Source organism: Hibiscus syriacus, unplaced genomic scaffold (assembly GCF_006381635.1).
Source record: "Hibiscus syriacus cultivar Baekdansim isolate YM2019G1 unplaced genomic scaffold, ASM638163v2 tig00117009_pilon, whole genome shotgun sequence".
Classification (NCBI taxonomy): Eukaryota; Viridiplantae; Streptophyta; class Magnoliopsida; order Malvales; family Malvaceae; genus Hibiscus; species Hibiscus syriacus.
The window spans coordinates 687,950-708,969 of NW_024063521.1; the positions used below are offsets into that span (position 1 = coordinate 687,950).

General features: G+C 32.2%; 1 protein-coding gene across 1 annotated transcript; it reads left to right on the forward strand.

Moving 5' to 3' along the window:
• The first annotated feature begins 9,737 nt into the window (after nucleotides 1–9,737).
• Nucleotides 9,738–15,463, forward strand: LOC120195188 (V-type proton ATPase subunit H-like). The gene is made up of 12 exons (XM_039197273.1): nucleotides 9,738–9,836; nucleotides 10,215–10,285; nucleotides 10,973–11,098; nucleotides 11,333–11,435; nucleotides 11,512–11,584; nucleotides 12,528–12,593; nucleotides 12,746–12,863; nucleotides 13,057–13,218; nucleotides 13,339–13,464; nucleotides 13,817–13,942; nucleotides 14,105–14,284; nucleotides 14,940–15,463. The coding sequence occupies exons 2-12, from the start codon at nucleotides 10,256–10,258 to the stop codon at nucleotides 15,186–15,188; spliced, it is 1,359 nt and encodes a 452-aa protein (XP_039053204.1). The 5' UTR covers nucleotides 9,738–9,836; nucleotides 10,215–10,255; the 3' UTR covers nucleotides 15,189–15,463.
• The last annotated feature ends 5,557 nt before the right edge of the window (nucleotides 15,464–21,020 follow it).

Consider the following 21,020-nt stretch of genomic DNA (forward strand, 5'->3'; position numbering starts at 1 on the left):
CTGAAAGCATTTGATGTACCATGATGAAAATGGTGAAATGTTTGAACATTACTTTTTGTTTATCTACTTAAGTTAATGCATGTTTTAGCATTTTAGTAAATTAAAAATGTTTTATAAAAAGAAATATTTTTTTATGGGTTTTCAAATGATGAACTATTTTAAAAGTGATGTGACATCTGTATCTCGTGTACGGAAAGGTATACGTGAGATGGGTGTTACAGTTATTGCTATCAGAGCTACAGGTTTAGCCGATTCTCAACCAAAAGCGAATGTATTTTAATGTAAAAATGGTTTACTTGTCATTAAGATGTCAAGGTTAGTGATAGGGTATAGAAAAAATATGATAAATGTCTCACCTTACTAACTTAAGTATTATCTTTATGTATGTTATACTAGATGTCGAATTCTACGAATTCGAGAAGAGCGGCTAGACGAGAGAGTAGAGATGGATCGGGTAGTGAAAGTTATGAAGAAAAATAGTGAACATCCGATTCTGTCTAAGAACGTCAGCGCATCGACACCTCAGGGTATGCCTGTTCCGGAGTTCGGAGCTTTTATGCAAGCTCTCAATGCTATCTTGACACGGTTCCAACCTCCTCTGCCTCCCCTTCTCCTCCAGCACCGCGAATGTTAATCCCTAAGGAATTAAGAAGTTTGGGAGTTCCTGAGTTCAGGGGAGAAGAATGTGAAGGTCCGATAGACGTGGATTTATGGTTGAATGATGTTATGATGATGTTGGAAAGTCTACAGTGCTCTGATCATGAAAAATTGAGCAGAGTTGTATCGTTACTCCGAGGATCAGCTCGGGTGTGGTGGACAAATACGACGATGTATGCATCACCGGAACAAGTGAACTGCAATTATTCTAAGATGAGTTCAAGAACAAGTATATTGGGGAGCAATTTATGAGGTCAATACTATTGAAGTTTCTTAACTTGAAGCAAGGCGATCGGATAATGCATGAGTATGAGGATGAATACAATAAACTTAGTCGTTATGCTATCGAGGTAGTTCCTAATGATAAAGCTTGACGGGATTGGTTTATTGAGGGTCTGAGGCTAAGGTTGAAAGAGATGATGTTGGCCTTAAATTTACCTAGACTGAAAGAAGTGATAAACAGTGCGAAGGCTATTGAAAGAGCTCAAGAAGAAACTCTGGCAGCGGAGCAGAGTATGCAAACAGGAAAAAGTATTGGGATGTCTTCATCTACACATCAAGCTAAGAGAGGCAAGGGCTCAGGTTCCCGATATACTGACAGAGCTTATTCTGCTGTAGCTTCACAGAAAACTAAGCAGACTCATTCTTTTGCTGCTAGCTCGGATGAAGCTTTTGGAGAGAGACCTATATGTCAAACATGCGGTAGGTCACACCGGGGAGTATGTAGATTGCTCTCAAGTACTTGTTTTCATTGTGGTGAATTTGGTCCCTATGCACAGAATTGTCCATAGAAGTCAGGAGATAGATCATCACAAACTGAGAGATCAATAGCCGCACCAAGTAGAAGTAGAGGAAGAGGAAGATCAGGTGGTCAATATGAGACTAACTAGAGACAAGAGAATCGGGGAGTGGCTCGAGTTTATAATAAAAAGACCAGTGAGGATTGGGATGATCCAGATATCATAACAAGAACATGTCACCTTTTTGATGAGTCTGTCTTTGTTCTAGTTGATCCTGGTTCTACGCACTCTTATATTAGTACAAAGTTGGTTAGAACTAGAGGAATTCCTTTAGAAACAATTTCTAGTGAAATGATAGCGGTGAACCCTATGGGTCATAGTGCTAGGGTAGCATGGGTGTGTAGAAAATGTCCAATTAAGATTCAAGGGGTTGTGTTCTTGGCAAACTTGATGGAGTTTCCCTTTAATGAGATTGAAATCATTTTGGGCATGGATTAGTTGTCTCCACATCATGGATGGGTATATTGTCGTAGGAAGCGATTATTCTTAAAGGATGTGGAATGCTCCGAAATTGTAGTGATAGATGATAAAGCCAAATCCCCGTCCAATGTGATATCGACCATGACCGCAAAGAAAATGATGTCAAAAGGATATGTAGCTTTTCTAGATAATGTGATCGACACGCGAGTGCCGGAAGTGAGATTGCACGATATTCCAACAGTTAAGGAGTTTCCAGAGGTCTATGCGGTTATGTATTGACTATCTTCAACTAAATAAAGTAACGATAAAGAACAAGTATCCTCTTCCGAGGAATAATGACATGTTTGATCAATTAAAAGGTGGAACAATGTTCTCTAAGATAGATCTGAGGTCGGGTTACCATTAGTTAAAGATCGAAAAGGAGGATATTTCTAAGACAGCTTTTCAGACTCGGTACAAAACATTATGAATTTGTGGTAATGCCATTTGGATTGACTAATGCTCCTGCAACATTCATGGACTTGATGAACAGAGTATTCCAACCTTACTTGGATCAATTCGTGGTGATATTTATATATGATATATTAGTGTACTCCAAGTAAAAAGATGAACATGATGCTCATGTTCGAGTGATTCTTCAGATACTTCGTAAAAAAAGTTATATGTGAAATTGTCCAAATGCAAATTTTGGTTAGATGAGATTGCTTTTCTTGGTCATATAGTCTTTGTGGAAGGCATAAGAGTAGATCCTAAAAAGATTCAAGCCATAGTGGATTGGCAACCCCTAAAGAATGTTTCAGAAGTTTGAAGTTTCTTGGGGCTTGTTGGTTATTATATGCGGTTTGTGAAGAACTTCTCAATATTAGCTCTGCCCCGCTAACTAAATTGTTATGAAAGGATGTGTCATTTGTTTGGACGGAAAAATGTCATGAAAGTTTTGAAATGCTAAAAAGAATAGTAACGGAGGCTCTAGTGCAACCTAAAACAGGAAAAGATTATGTTGTTTTTAGTGATGCATCCCATAATGGGTTGGGACGTGTGCTGATGCAAGAAGGGAAAGTGGTGGCTTACGCCTCAAGACAGATGAAGAACCATGAGAGAAATTACCCAATGCATGACTTAGAGTTGGTCGCAGTAGTATTTGTTTTGCAAATTTGGCACCATTATCTGTACGGTGAGGTTGCTATGCTTATACGGATCATAAAAGTCTAAAGTATTTGTTAACTCAGAAAGAGCTAAATTTGAGACAGAAAAGATGGATTGAGCTCTTAAAAGATTATGATTTGGTTATTGACTATCATCCGGGAAAGGCTACTGTGGTAGCCGATGCGCTAAGTCAAAAGACTTTTGTAGCTTTAAGGGCTTTATATGCACGTATGTCTTTAAAGGAAGATGGTGATTTAATTGCTCAATTAAAGTTAAAGTCGATACTTTTGGATCGGGTAAAAGAACTGCAAGGTCGAGATGAGAAATGCTTGATGAGATTAGTGCAAGTCAGAAAAAGAAGAGACCAAAGATTTCGAAATGAGGGATAATGAATGTTTATATTACTGTGGAAGACTTTGTATTCCCGAGGATGATGAATTAAGGAAAGATATTCTTTACGAGGCACATTATAGTCCTTTGACGATCCAGACAGGAATAAGATGTATTAGGACTTGAAGAGTCGTTATTGGTGGCCTAGTATGAAAAGAGTTGTAACAAAGTTTATTGCAAAATGTTTGACATGTCAACAAGTGAAAGCTGAACATCAAGTGTCATCCGGATTACTGCAGCCAATAACCATTCCTGAGTGGAAGTGGGAGCGAGTTACAATGGATTTTGTTTTAGGGCTATCTTTGTCACTAGGTAAAAAGGACTCGATATGGGTAATTATGGATCAATTGACCAAGACAGCTCATTTTATTCTAGTTCGAGTAGATTACTCGATGGATAAGTAGTGGAGTTATATATAAAAGTGATAGTTAGACTGCATGGAGTGCCTATATCGATAGTGTCCGATCGAGACCCAAGGTTTACTTCAAGATTCTAGAAGTCTTTACATGAGTCATTGGGTACTCGATTGAACTTTAGTACAACTTTTCATCCGCAGGCAAATGGACAGCCTGAACGATCTATTCAGATATTAGAAGATATGCTAAGGGCATGTGTGATTGAATTTAAAGGATCACAGGAAAGGTATTTGCCTTTAGCATAATTTACGTATAACAATAGTTACCAATCGAGTATTAAGATGGCCTCGTATGAAGCTTTGTATGGGAGGAAGTGTAGAACACCATTAAATTGGTTTTAACTGAAAAATTGAGACCTGGTTGGCCCGAACTTGATGAAAGATATGGAGGAAAAAATGAAAATTATCCAGAGCAATCTAAAGATAGCGTCAGATCGTCAGAAGTCATATGCTGATTTGAAAATAAAAGAAATCGAATTTCAAGAGAGAGATAAAGTATTTTTGAAAGTGTCGCCTTGGAAGAAGGTATTACGTTTTAGTCGAAAAGGAAAGTTGAGTCCGAGATTCATTGGACCCTATGGGATATTAAAAAGGGTTGCACCCGTAGCTTATCAATTAGCTTTGCCTATAGATATGGACTAGATCCACAATGTTTTCCACGTATCGATGCTTAGAAGGTAAAAATCGGATCCATCTCATGTTATCACTCCTGAAGAAATAGAGATCCAACCAGATTTAAGTTATGAGAAAGAACCAGTGTGAATCTTGACTAAGAAAACCAAAGAATTACGTAACAAAAATATTTCGTTGGTTAAAGTGCTTTGGTAGAATCATAGGGTAGAAGAAGCTACTTGGGAAAGAGAGGAGGACATGAGGAAGCAGTTTTCACAGCTCTTCGTTTCAGGTACTTCTTTAAATTCGAGGATGAATTTTATTAAGGGGGAGAATTGTAATGCCCCAAATATTTAATTAGGGACTATATTAAAAAGAATTAAAATTTGAGGATTTATTTGAATAGTTAACAAAAGATGAGAAAATGATTTGGAATAAGGTTTAGACTATTTTGTAATAATAGATGAATGAAGAGAACATTTTGGTCCTTTAAGGGGGAAATAAATTTAAAAGTATTTTCTTATTATGGATTTTATAAGGGAAAAAGAGAAAAGTAAGTCAACAAGCTATCTCTTCTTATTCTTCTTTCCCATCGCTTTGTGCTCTCCTCCATAGCTCCAAAGGTAAACTTCAATTAATCAGTTTTTCCTTTCGGTTATGGGTTATTTTTGCAACCTTAAGTGATATATAAGATTAAGGAAGAGTTAAATAGGATTAAAACATAGATATGAATGAAGTATTAGAGATTTAAGAAAATGGGTTTTGGAATGATATGTTATGGTATGAGTTTTTAGTCATGTTTATTGGTATATTTGACTTGTCAAAGAAGTAAATGAAAGATTAGAAGCATTGGATTGGTTTAAAAACATGTTAGAAAATGTGGTGTGATTCTTAGACTGAAAGGTTCTTTTGAGATTGTGAATGTTATAAATAGCTAAATGAAGGAAATTTAGTTGGGATAAGTAAAGAAGAGTTTGATAGTATTTTGGGAGGTAAACATATTTGACCAATTTTGAGTAAGAATCAGGCTAAAAAATGGAAAATCTGGGTACGGTGATAAAATAATATCTATACTATAGGATTGAAATAGGAAGAATCAATTAGGAAGTATCGATACTGATGTAAGCAGTATCGATGCCGAAAAGGGTATTGATACTATAAGGAAGGTATCGATACCATTGATAACAGAATGCAAAAATGGTATCGATACTGTAATAGAGTATCGATATCATATTATAGTAGTATCGATACCATGGTAGGGGTATCGATACTATTGAGCCAGAAATTTTAAAATAGGCTGATATTGTTATAGAAAATTAAATAATATGTACTCTTGAGTAATGTTTAAGTATAATTGTTAGGACATATACTAACAATTGATATTGTACGTGTCTTTATTGGATGCTTGAGTAGATTGAAATCAAGCTCCCGAGTCAAGCAAAACAAAAGGCAAAGGGAAAGTACCTAAGTAATCAACTTTGCATTTTGGATACAATAGCAAGGTAATCCAGGTGAGTGCATTTATTATGTACCTATATGTTACGATATTCATAGATGTATAATTGATTGATATATGTATGGTGATTACCAAATGGCACTGAGTGTGCAAAAAGTTAAGAAATTCATAATTAGTTTATGAATTTTCGTATGGCACTTTGTGTGCAAAAAGTTAAGAAATTCATAATTAGTTTATGAATTTTCGTATGGGCACTTTGTGTGCAATAAGTTAAGAAATTCATAATTAGTTTATGAATTTTCGTATGGGTACTTTGTGTGCAAAAAGTTAAGAAATTCATAATTAGTTTATGAATTTCCATATGGACACTGTGTGCAAAAAGCTAAGAAATTCATACTAAGTGTGTGAATTTCCATAAGGGCACTATGTGTGCAAACTAAGAAATTCATACTAAGTGTGTGAATTTACGTAAGGGCACTATGTGTGCAAACTAAGAAATTCATACTAAGTGTGTGAATTTTCGTATGGGAACTATATGTGCAAACATAAGAAATTCATAATAAGTAGGTGAATTTTCGTATTAGTAGTGGGTATGCAACCCACGTAAATTATAGTAATGGTTGAGAAATGATGGTATTAGTCCTACCAACTATAAAGTGTTTAATGAATTGAATGAATCACTAGAAATTTGAATGGTCATGATATAATTGTGTTTAGAATTTTGATTATGATTATTTATGCCTCACTATGAAAATTTCTTAGCGTGTGTTAATTTCACGCGAAGGTTTTCCTACAAGCGGAGTAAGGAGATCATCGGACATCAAAGCAATGGTCGCCTCGTCAGTAATAGTATGGCATTTATGTCTATTTTTTATGTATTTAGTTGGCATGTAATATATTTAGAAAAATCGCTCTTAATGCTATGAAAAGTATTTGATGTACCATGATGAAAATGGTGAAATGTTTGAACATTACTTTTTGTTTATCTACTTAAGTTAATGTATGTTTTAGCATTTTAGTAAATTAAAAATGTTTTATAAAAAGAAATAAATTTTTATGGGTTTTCAAATGAGGAACTGTTTTAAAAGTGATGTGACATATGTATCTCGTGTACGGGAAGGTATACGGGAGATGGGTGTTACACTGTCGGTTGCTCCTTGAACCACCACGAATGGCACCTTAGCGAGCTAGCTCATCTCCGACACCTAGCACACCACTCCCTTGAGCTTGACTATGGAGGAGACCCTTGAAAAGATGAAAGAGGAAAGAAAGTTGAAAGCTTTCTAGCTGTTTTGCTTAGCTCACTATTTCCCTCAAAGAATCGTACTCTTTATTTTGTGGCCACCTTTTCTATTTATATTAAGGGAATGTCATAGGTTTTAGTGTAAAAATTCCCTTGGTACCCTAAGGTACATTCCCCTCACGTGAAAATGGTTGAAAAGGTGGCTCTGGCCCCTCCTAGGTGGTTGGTGGAAGAAAACACATGAGTTTGTACAATTGGAAACTCCCATGAAAATATGTCCTCCAGTTTGTCTTTTTCTGCGTACAGGAATTGTCCCAACTTTCCTCGGCAATTTTTCCTTGCTTTCCATCTGAAGGTGTCGCGACATTCCTCCATGTTCACCCATTGTTTCATTAACCTGCATATCACAAGCGAAGCATAAACCTTCCCTGTAAAATAACAATATTTACACAGTAATATGCCACGACAAAGCCAAACCACCAAATGCAACTATATGATCCTAAATGCATCTAAATGATCCTACATGTGCCTTAAGACAACGAATAACTTAAGTAAAAAGTCACTAAATTTAGCCTTTTTATGAAGTTATCAAGTACCGATACCAAAATTGTATTATGTAAAAATGGTCTCGATACCATCCCCTTGAGTCATGAAATCTATATCTCAATATCGATACCCCTTAAAGGAGTATCGATACTGCCCTCATAAACTCGTTGATTTTTTGCCTCTCATAAGTACAATATTGGTATTGTTCTTCCAGTACCGATAGTCTCACTCGAAAATGTCCTATTTGGGCATGAATTAAACACTCAAACTCACCCACATTGCTATTTTGATGTTCCCAATTATTATTAATGTTTTATGTGATCACAAAGGGTCATAAAGAAGGCTTTAAACATGTTTAAAATTCTAAAAAAAAGTATGAAGGAGTTGTATACGTGTTACCTTGATTTCTTGGTTACTAGAAACGTCCTCCAATCACTCAAGAGCTAATTTTTCTTTTCCCCTTGTTCTTGAGCTTTCTCCCACTTCTTTCACTAATCAAAAGTAAGGAAATGAATTACTAACTCAACTAGGTGGTTGGATTAAAGTTAAAAACACTTCCTATAACTTGAATCCACTAAAAATAAGCTAGAATCTACATATTTTATTAAACTTCTCTAAAATCATTTTGGAAACTAAATCTAAAACGAGAAATGGAACTTGAATTGAAGCTTGAAGGGTAGAGATTAATATTCTTACCTTGATTAACTAACTAAACTTGAAATTATTAAACCATCACTTTAGAAAGGAAGAAGAACAGAGATAAGATGAAAGGAAGAGTCAGAGTGTTTGGTGAGTGTTTTGGGGGGAGTGATTAGGGAAGGGATTTTCAGCTTTCGAAATAACAAGGGATAAATTGAACTTTTGTTCCCTCTGCTTTCCATTTCAACGTAAATCACCTCTAACTTTTGTGCCCAACTCAAGCCCACTCTCAACTTAATTAAGTCCAAACTATTTTAATGGGTCATTTGGTTCAAACTATATGTCTCGGGTTGACCCAAACCATTAACCTGGGATACGGGGCGTTACAATTACAATCCTAATTTGATTAAAAATCCTAGTTTGATTAAAAATAGATAACTTTATTAAAGTTTATTTCTACTTTTTTTCCTTTGTAATCAAATATCTATCCTATAAATAGATAGTAAGGATAAAGAGTTATATATCAAGTTCTTTCTTTCTCCAAAATCCTCTTGTATTTTCTTTCTTCATATTAGTGAAATTCTTCTCCTCTGCCCATGGTTTTTTTTTTCAATCGTGTTTGTTTATGTGTTAATAATCGTTCCGATATTATAACATAAGTAATAAATGTATAACCCTAAAATCTAATTAATTCAATATAATTTAATTAGAAGATCATTTCGTTGAAAATGTCATACTTTTAAAATGTAATTATGTACGAACCAAATTACCTTAATAGTTAAAAGAATCACTATTTTTTTCTAGAAGTTATAGGTTCGAGCACCAAATACTACAAGAGTGATTGAACGTTCATTGTCAATTGACGAAAAATTCTTATAGCATATATTATTTTATAATCACCTTAACTTAATAAAAAAATCATAATTTAGAGCTCCATACATCATTAGACATTAGAAGTATATAAATATTTCATTATTGTAGAATTTATTAATATCCAATATAATAAATTATACTTCCCCTCTTTAGCGTGATGCCATACTAGTTCATCTGCCAATTCTCGCCTCCAATAGGGGGATAGCACGTATCATATTAATCTCCTTCAATATGTAGTAATAAATTATGGTTTTAAATTATTTTATTTAAAGATAATATAAAGTATAAAAATTGAAAATATTAATTATATAATATAATAAAAATAATTTTTGAATTCTTAATTAGATTGATTTCCTTGTAACAAACTTTAATCAGAACTTCAACTACTATTATAGATTTTTGTAATTTGTTGGGATTAATAGCCTATAATAAACCTACGTTATCAAGCTGGAGAGCCACGCGTCGACTTTATAAAGTAGAACCCACTAGAATCTACTACAATACAGCCGCACCAGATCCCTCCTCTTCAATCCAAATCCACGTCGAAGCTCTTCTTCACGATCACTCTATCTGGCCAGAAGAATCGTGAAGAAGAGGCACACCAGTTGAAAAGGAAAAACAAAATAACGTACTATTCAGGCAAGTGATTCGGCACCTTTTTAATCCTTTTCAGTTTTTCTTTTTGAACAATTGACGAAAATTGTTCTATTTGTGTTTTCTTTTAACTTTTTTTGTTAAATTGTTTATTTCATAATTAATTAAGTATTCGTTTCAAAGTTTTCTGAATTTTTACTTGACCTGAATTTTCAGTTTCTAGAATATAAGATTGTGTATATTTAACTGATAAATGAATTATGATATGAAGTTAAATTTAGTCAGATTCGATCTACTTATGGTGATTCGTCAGATTTGATCAAATATTGAAAAACAATTATATGTCTCTGTTGTCTATTTGAAGATCAAATGCGAGGGAGTTTGATTTTAAATTTATTATTACTTTTTTGGTAAATTTTATAGGAGCTTTAATCTGTGGAATTTGAAGCATTTTTCGAGCAACAATGGACCGTGCTGAGCTAACCACCGGACAGGTTGGTGATCTGATCACTTCCTTTACTTTAATGGTTTTAGCTTTACATTAAACTAAGTATTTATTGAGTTTCAAGTTTTGGTATTGGAATTGGAAAACTCTGGGGATGTTTTGGCGGTTGCTTTGTTATTTTCTTGCGAACAAAATGTAGAACGTGCAGTTGACTATAGAAGCAAACGATAAATTCGAAGAATTATACATTCCAGTTGTGAAACTTTTCTTTGCAAGTATTAGCATTAGAGTTTCATTTCTTTGTTAGATTTGATTTACTTCCGTGGTTCTTCTTTTTTGTTTTATGTTATTGAATGCTTTAGTTTTGAAGCCCTGAAAAGCATGGAGCTTCTTAAAAATATCTTAGGCAATCTCCTATGAACTGCTTTAGTGGGCGAGACAGGTTTTAGGATTCTTTTAAATGCTTCAAATTGTTTATTTGTTCACTTCATTGTGAGTACTGAAGCACATTCTTGTTTCCTTTCTTAGACAAGCACAATTGTATTTGCGTTTCCTTTAAAATTTCCCTGATCTTAGTATGTTTAACATTTACCCTGAGTTATGTTGTTCCTGTGTTTCCTGGTTTAGAGAATTTAAGTTTTTTTATCCTTTTAACTATTTCAAAGATATCATTAATTATGAATATTTTCTTGTTACTGGTGATTCCATTTTGATTTCTGTCTTTTATTTTTTAAAGGTTCTGAAGAGGGATATCCCATGGGAAGCATACATGACAACTAAGCTGATTTCAGGAACAGACCTTCAGCTGTTAAGGCGATATGATAATAGAGCTGAAAGTGTCAGGGCACAGTTATTGGATGATGTAACGTTTTCTACCTCTTCTTAAATTATGTTCTTGTATTATCTTGTGTAAATGTTCTTCCCCTTCCCCCCCCCCCCCAAAAAAAAAAATAAAAAATTAATTCAGTAGTTTTGTTAACTTCTCTTTCATCATAAACAGAATCAGGTTTTAAAAACATGACTATAATTCCATGGGAACGTCTAATCAAATTAAGGATAAAAGAAAGATATTGATTGGTGAAATTGAATTTGACAGGATGGCCCGGTCTATGTTCAAGTGTTTGTTAGAATATTACGTGATATATTTAAGGAAGAAACAGTGGAATATGTTCTGGCTTTAATTGATGAAATGCTTACAGGTATGTAAACAATATTTGGTCTTGTGAGGATGCATTCATCCCAAGTAAATTTACTTATTGCTATTTTCTATTGCAGCCAATCCAAAACGAGCCAGATTATTTCATGATAATTCACTTGCAAATGAAGATACTTATGAACCTTTCCTAAGTTAAGTTTTTTTCTCAAAATTGTTACCATATCTGATGCTTATGTATTTTATTTCATTTTGTGTGTGTGTGGGTGGGTGGATAAGAAAGGTTGCTGAATCTATTTAATCTTTCAATGATCAGTTGCCTGTATGTAGTGTCTGTTTTGTGGTTACTGTACAGTTGGAATCCCCTTCCTAAATGTTATATTTTCACATATTGCCTTCACTTTGTTGCATTTCTGTTTTGACTCTAACTTGGTTCCTTGGTGCTCAACCTGCTTAGGACTCAAGCTGGCTTTTATTGTTGGTGATAGCTTTGGTTCTTTAGGATACTTGTTTTTCCAAGAAGTAGGTCTTGGATCTTTGAATATATAACAAATTTGCTTTCTCTTGCTGGAGGTTGTCTGGTTTATTTTATAGGGTTTAGCTCCATCTGCATATTGAGCTTGTATAAATATCTGGACTATCATGCTTGCACTTAACTGACCTTTATTTGATTCTTTTTTGTAAGCTTTCTATGTATTGTAAGTAAATAAATAGTAAGAAAGTACAATGCTCGTATTTGAAATCATTTATGAAAATACACACGTATGCAACTGGCGTCCCATCTAGATCTTTGGGAAATTAAGTGGTAATCATAGCCAAAGGGTTCAAGGTACCACATGATTAACAAACTTGGTATTTATGAGGAGCTTGTGCTTCTTTTGTCTTCCGGCCAGTAGCAAGAGATTTTAGATGCAAATAAGTGTCTTGAAGGCCACCAACCATATATAAATGGATTAGATATGGTTATTTTTTATGTGTTGTTTTTATCTTTATTCTACTCTTGACCGTTTTACCTTCCAAATTTAGAGGAAGAGACTTGTGTTTCTTAGTTAACTTAGAAGATATTTAGTCATGTAAGCTTTTTTCATATCCTGTACATTTGAAGTAAAACTAACATCCACAATTTGACTAGTTTCAGGTTGCTTTGGAAAGGTAACTGGTTCATACAAGAAAAGAGCTGCAAGATACTTTCCTTGATAATAAGGTAAAAAACGTGTGATCCATCTACGGATATGAGTTCTTATAAAAAAAAAATCTACGGATCTGAGTACATGTTTAAAGAAACTTTAGTTATTTTCGTAACATCTTACATGTTTTATTTATTGACTTTACATTCTTCTTTCTTTTAATTTATAGTGCCAGACCAAAAACCCAGGATGGTGTTGTTCCAAATGGGGAATCATCAAATTCAAAGTCAAAGCTCACGACCATTGATGACGTACTAAAAGGATTGGTTGAATGGCTTTGCACACAGGTTAGTGTACTGCTTCACATTCTGTTTTTTATTGTCTGCAAAGCACTGCATAATTATGACATCTGAACGAAGTTGACTGCCTTGGGAGGTTTTGAATAGGTTTCCCTATAATTTTACATGCCTTCTGAAGTTCTATTTAGTTCTGTCCGTATAGATGATAGCTATCCTTCCTGACTCCTAAAATCTTTTGCAGCTGAAGAAGCCTTCCCATCCTAGTCGTGGTATTCCAATTGCTATTAACTGTCTTGCAGCATTGTTGAAGGAACCTGTTGTCAGATCTTCCTTTGTTCAAGCAGATGGAGTGAAGTTGTTGATTCCTTTAATTTGTCCGGCATCCACCCAGCAATCCATTCAGGTATCTTTTCTTTTTTTTTTCTTTCATATTTTAAGGTGGTCGGGTTTTAAGTAAGGAACTTTTCCTTCCGAGCCATTTGAATGACCTAATTCCCAAATTGACAACTAATCTTTGTAACAGCTTCTTTATGAAACTTGTCTTTGTGTTTGGCTTTTATCCTACTATGAACCGGCAATCGAGTACTTGGCAACCTCTAGGGCTCTACCCCGACTGGTTGATGCTGTTAGGAGCTCCACGAAGGAGAAGGTGAGGTCTTCTTTCTTATGGTATTAATTCTATTTGCAGTTTTTCAAGTTCTATTTGGAAATGTCTATGTTTCTGTAATCAAGTGTATGTATGAGCAGGTATACTATGATATTGTATATGAGCAGGCTTCTGTTCTTTTCCCAGATTTACAGTTTTTCCCCTTTTACCTTTTATACAGCTTTGAATTAGATTTGAATTTTTATAATTACAGGGGATAAGATGCATTTCTTTATGTCCATGCTGAATATCTCTATGTTGTTGTTTGTTCATGTTAATTTAATCATCTGGAACATTAACATATATGTTTGATTTGTGCAAAATTGTTTATCTGAATGTCAACAATGGCTGTCAGGTTGTCAGGGTGATTGTATTGACCTTTAGGAACTTGTTGTCCAAAGGAACATTTGGTGCTCAGATGGTTGACCTCGGACTGCCACAAATTGTTCAGAGTTTAAAATCTCAAGCATGGAGTGATGAGGTAATGGAAAATAGAAGGTTTATGCTTATTTGGCTATTTAATTCTTGTGTTAAACTTATTTTTATTCGAATTTAATATTCGGATCCGATGTAACTACACTGATTTTTATTTGCTCTTTGCATACCGATGCTTGCTTGCTTGATTGATTTGGATATCTCATAGGATCTGTTGGAGGCTCTCAATCAACTTGACGATGGGCTGAAAGATAATATTAAGAAATTGAGTTCCTTCGATAAATATAAGCAGGAAGTTCTTCTTGGTCATCTTGATTGGTCACCCATGCATAAAGATCCACTGTTTTGGCGTGATAACGTTACATGCTTCGAAGAGAATGATTTCCAGGTATATGTTTGTCTTCCTTTCATTGGCCTTCCGCACAGATCTTAGGTTGTTTGCTTGTTTAAGGGGCAACTTTCTGGAAAGTGTTCAAATTTTAAAAAGCCGATGTCTCCAATTGGTCTGCCCAAAACTTACCAACTTAAATCTTTTTTACCTTGTGTATGGAATACCAACCATCCACTCCATGCATGTGAACACCAACCGTACACTTCCATGCACTGCCCTGCATGTGAACACCAACCATCCACTTCCGTGAACTACCATGCTTGTGAACACCAACCATGCACTACCATGCATGTGAACTGGTAATATGCATAAGAATTTTGGTCTTTTGGTATGAGTATTTACTCTTAGAAGGTAATACTTCCATGGAACATTAGTGAAGTTAATTTATCAATGTGAAGCTCACAGATGATTACTTGCAGTTCGATAGCAACATTCATTTACAAGTATTGATCTATAAACTTTTGGGGAAAAATGTGCTTGGGCATATTGTCTCAATTCTGATATTCTTAAAATCTCCAAGCAAGTTATGTCAGTTCATCGATTCTTGTCTTCATGGCAATTTGAACATGTCGTCTGTAATAAGCATGCTGAATGGGTTTGAATATCCAAGTAGAAAATTTGTTTGGCAATTAGTTAATATTTGCTTTTCCAGATTCTTAGGGTCCTACTCACAATTATGGACTCCTCAACCGACCCGAGAGCTCTGGCCGTTGCGTGCTTTGATCTTTCACAATTCATTCAGCACCATCCTGCCGGTAGGGTGATAGTTAATGACCTCAAGGCCAAGGAACGGGTGATGAAGTTGATGAACCACGAGAGCACCGAGGTCACCAAGAATGCCTTACTCTGCATCCAGAGGCTTTTCCTGGGTGCGAAATACGCCAGCTTTTTGCAGGTGTAGTTTCATGTTAATGGCTGTATGGTCGTGCCTCATTCTGCTATGGAATTACTACAGCTAGTGAATATGTGGTAAGCAAATTAGGGTTTGGCTACTTGGGGTGTTCTATTTTCATTTCGAGTAAGTTAAATAATGAGTTGGGGTTGATCTGATATTTCTTCCGGATATTTGATGGTGTCAATGGAAGGAAGATTTAGTTTCCCATTTGTCAAAACCTTAAAAAAAATATATTATTTTATAAAATTATGAGATGTCGAATAGAATAGGGTGTTTGTTGTATTCCATGCACTATTTTAAAATTTTGTTCCTATTTTCATGAATAAGTTATATTATGCATTTCATCAATTTCCAAACATGGTTTATTTTTTGTTCTCTTTGTGATTATTACCAGTTTAACAAAAAATGTGTGGTCAAGGTGAAGGGATAAAAAGATCCAAGGGTGTTATTTTCTGACCAAGTTGAAATGGATCTAAAATTCCTATATTGCCTTTATGTTGTCTAGTTATAACATCTATGGGTGTTATTTTTCTAACCAAGTTTATAGAGTGACCTTTTTTCTTTTTTCTAATTACAAATTTGTTTTTAAAATTATCAGTATTCTTATTCTGATTGACGTTTCTCGTTCTACTTCCCGAGGTTATGAATGAAATTACCTCAACTGTACTTTGAACTTTAATGAATTTCGTAACATAATATGTTTTTCTTTTAATGGAATTGCACCACACACTTCATTTTTTTGTGATTTTAAAACAAACCCGAACAAACGAATTTCTTTTGAATATATTATTTTCATTATAAAAAATGAATTAATTTATAAAAGTATAGGGGATTATTAAATTAACGTTATGTAATGCTAAAAATACTTAAAAGTTTTTTAAAATATTAAAAAGGAAAAATAAAGTTTATTTTCTATTAAAATTATTATAAAAAATGTGATTAACTAGTATATAATTTTTTGGTAATAAAAAGTGGCTATGCTAAGCCTAATTACGCGTCCCAAACTCTCATCGAGGGGGTTGATGGTTGTGTTCGTGTTGATAAGGTGGGATAGTGGACCTAGGTTTGGTATCAAGTAGTCAAGCTAAAAAGAGGGGTGAGCATTCGATCGAGTCGAGTTAAAAAATTTTGAGTTATTCGAATGAACTAAGTCATATTTTACAACTGGAAGCTGATTTGAATTTTTTTTAGTCAAGTCGAATTTCAGAGTTTCTGTTTAAATTTAATTATAAATATTTATAATATTATGATATTATTTGATTTCAATTTAAATGGTTTTTTGTAATGATATACCATACATATATATTTCTTCATAGATCTTTTTATATGTGATATACATACATCATACAGAGTCGAGAGACCTACTCAAACTTTAAAATCAATCTATTAATTATTAAAAATTTTGAGTTATTCGAGTTGTAAAATTATAACTCAAAGTCAATTTGATTCGAGTTTTCTTGAGTTGAATCAAACTAAAAATAGATTTTTTAAGTTGAGTCAAGTTTTACTCACCCATAATCAAAAATAGCATCCGTTGGCCATCACCCATGGACCATGTTAGATGTTCATGTATAATACAGTGAGCGTCAGAAAAAGGAGCATTGGTTTCTTATAACCGACGTGGGAATCGGGTTCTGGAGATTGTATTTGGATCTTAAGACGCGCGCCCATAGTGCTTTTTTCTCCATTAGCAGGTTAAATCTCAGTTTGAGAAAAAAAAGCCATCGTTTTGGGTTGACAGTTTCCAAAATCAAAGGTTGAGCGATTGCACAATCGTATAAACTTAAATATTTTTTAATCTAATGATAATCGTACGTAATTATAAACATAAATGCTCTAACTTAGAATTTTAAGGAGGATAATATTCACCTTTTATCACATAAACTAAATAATAGATTCAATTAACTAAGAAACTATTTAATATTCACCTTTTATCACCGTAACTTTTAAGGAGGATAACATTCAAGTAACTTACTCGTATAGTATATCAATAAATTTAAAAATTTATCTATTAATCATGATTTTATATTTCAGTGTTAGTCTTGACCATTTTAGTTCGAGGCGAAATTAAAAACAAATGAGCCCCTAATTCAAAAGAAATTTAAGAAATATATAATATAAGTTTTTTTTATTAAATTAAACAAATAGTAATTCATTTCAATATCAAAATTTTCAAAAATATATTTAAGCATACAAATGTTTATAAAAAACATTACATTCGAGTATTTGTTGATGCAAAAATAATTGATAATTGTGTAAACATCAATGTTTTCCAACATATTTTTCTCAATATACAACATAGCATTTGGAAATAAAAGAAATATCATATCTATAATTTGGAAATATAAAGATCAAAATAAATAATTTGAAAACATAATTTTACCTAAAATTTTAAAAACATTCTTCGATAAGATTCAAGCACCAAAATTGATGATAAACAATTTTCACTTTGTGTTTGTGAGAAATATAAAAAATTTAAAAAGTGAGAGTAATAATTTTTAGAAGAATTACGAAATATGAAAGATAAAAGAAATATGCTAATTATATTTAATTTTTTATACCATTGAATTTTGAAGAGAAAAATATAACGTTAATAAAATTTTTCATTGAGGAAAATCGGAAAAGAGATTTGATGAATTGATTGTGAGAATTTAAAAACACCAAAATTAAAGAGAGTAAATTAGATTTTTTTTTAATTTTGAGAAAGAAATATAGAATTAAAGTTTTATGAGAAGTTGAATAGTTTATTAACATTAATATAAAAATTGAATAATGACAATTAACACTTTAATAAACTCATGGATCTCATTACTTTTATTTTACAGTTTTTAAATTTATTATAAAAAATAGAAAAATATAGTATATTAGGATTTTTTTTAATTTATAGGCCCTGGACAAGCACCCCTTCTGCCCTAACCCAAAGACGACCCTGTGTACTTTTATTATAGAGCTCAATCATTTCTTATTAAGGATTACTATTTTTTTTATGAATTTTAAGGCTAATCATAATATTACGAGGAAAAGTTGAAATTCTAGAAGAAAGATGGGAAGTGTTCCTAATGGATTTAGAATTGATAACCTTAAAAAATATAAATAAATAAAGATAAATAGCTTGAATAAATGATCAAATATTCTCTCATTTAGGATTACAAAATTAAATGATGAAGAAAATGCTTGAAAGTATATAATATAAACAAGTGAACCTAAGCAGTGGATGTGATATATTGGAGGGTTTGAGTAATATTGACAGCAAGGTTGGCATAAGTTTATTAAAGTTAAAAAAGTTAAATATTATAATGAAATCATAACAGATAATATTTGTAACCGATAAATTCAAGAGAAAGTAAAAAAGGCAATTGAATTCTGAAATCAAACCCAAGCAACGAAACCAATAATGAAATCACAGTGAAGAATTAATCAGAACGGAAATAACATCCATTGATTCAATTCTCGGAAAGAAATCCCAAAGAAACAAACCAATTAACAAATTGATATTGTATTTGTAAACCAATAAAAGTGTCACTAAAAAAAAAGAGAAAAGAAATGCAAATTGTTCTATCATAATTTTTTTTAATGATTTGAATATTCAAATCAGGATAAAAAATATTATATTATAATTAATGATAAAAATATATTATATATTATAGTTAATATTCAAATTATAATCATAAGATTGTGACATGTGTCACAATTTGATTGAATAAATAGATTTATTAAATTAAATTGAAATTATGACCTAATTAAAAGGTAAGAATTAAAGTTAATATTGGAAATCAAATTGATTCTAAAATATAGGGAATTTAATCTAAAAATTCAATATATGACTAGAATAAAAGATTTTAAAGTTAATGCTCAAATTAAGGCAATAGACAAGTTAAAAACAAAATTAGGATCAAATTGGATTAAATGAAAATCCAAGGAAACAAATCATATACAAGTAGTGACCAAACTGGAAGAAAACAAAGCTGGGTGTCAGCGCCGTGAATACGTAACTTTACAAGGACCCACACTCTAATTATACCAATTTTTTAACTATCACGTAAGACATCCATTTTGAACCCATTTAAATAGTTCAGTGGTATATTTGTCACAATTTTGAATATGGTGGTCATTTCGCGACCTACCCCATAGTTATGTGGTCATTTATGTAGTTTATCCTTATTTATATACTTATTCTCAATTAATAATCTTAAAGAATATTTTATTCAATGATATTAATATAATTTTATATTAATTTTTTAAATAACATTATATGTGATAAACTAAATAAATTTTTTATCATAATATTATATTATCGTCGATTACAATAATCTTTGATATCTCCCTAGTATTATTGTCATTAAAATATGTCTCATCTTTAAAGAATTTTTATTTAAATACTCCATTCTTTTTTAGATACTTATAACTTATTAATGCTAACAATCTTTTGATTATCAAATGTAGAATTTTTTAGCTTAATCAAAGTCTTCGATTCAAATTGTTAAAATACAATAATATATATATATTTTGAATAGTATGAGATTATTATAAGGTAGTGACGGATCCAGAAATTTAAAAATATAATAAAAAATTTTAATATATTTTTTAATAAAATGAATAGGTAAATTTTGTTTTTTTCTCCTTAATACATTGAATTAAATTTAATAATTTATCCAAATTAATAGGATGCACTACCTCCAGGGGTTTAGTGCATCCCCGTTATATGGTAGTATATATTCATAATCTTTCTTAATCATTGACAACACACACATCCTGCAGACATGTTTACTCAAACCCGAAACCTCAAGAAAGAATAATACCCTTTTAACCATTAAGGTCACTCAATGAGTTCAACGCAATAATATTAAAATACTTGAGAGAAAAATTTTACAATCTTTACAACATTACTTAATTTGATAACTACACCACTAACATATAAAAGGGGTAATACAAAAATTATCTACATTTTCTTTAGATTTTAAATTTTCTTAATAAAACATAAATTTATTGATAAAACGATTAAGGCTCAATACAAATCCAATTTTCGATCCATAACAAATTTGATAAAGAACAACAAATTAACATAAATTCGATAAAATAAACAATAAAACTTAATTCCCTTTAAATCTCAATAAGCTGAAACCGTAAATGCTACAACCATTAACATCGTTTAAAAAAGATGATAGGCCCGGTTAAAATTTTATAAATTTTAATTAATTTATTATATTTACAAATTGTTTTTTATTTATAAATTATTTGAGTATTGTTATTTAAATTTAAATTTAAATATTATTATCTTAGAAATATTTGAATTTATAAAAGAAAAATTACAATTTTTAGAACACGTGCTAAATACTTGAATCAGCATAAATCCAAATTCAAACCTTTCAAATTTTGATAACCAATGTTTGAATCCTTTAGAAATAAAAATATTCTTCATTTTATAATTTTTAATCGATTTCAGATATTTGAAAATATAGTATGTATTTGCATAAATAATACATATTTGAATAATAAATGTTCAAATTTGTCTACTCCAAATCTATCGTAGATAGCAATTTTAAAATCAAACTCTATAATATCTGAATAAAATATCTGGAAATGTTTAAATCTATAATCTAAATTATCATCTAAAATTACCTCGATCGCCCTTCTCCAATAGCATGATCAAATGTCATAGATTTAATCTCCATACTTCTCCAAATAAGGAAAAGTATAGGCCCTATTCCCCTTTTGAAAGAAATAATTGTTGTCCTTACTAAAAGAATATCAATGTTTGACCGCCAACTCTCTCCGATATTGACGTAGCACCCTACATTCAATAGTAGACCCTACAACCAATATTAGATTTCTTAAATT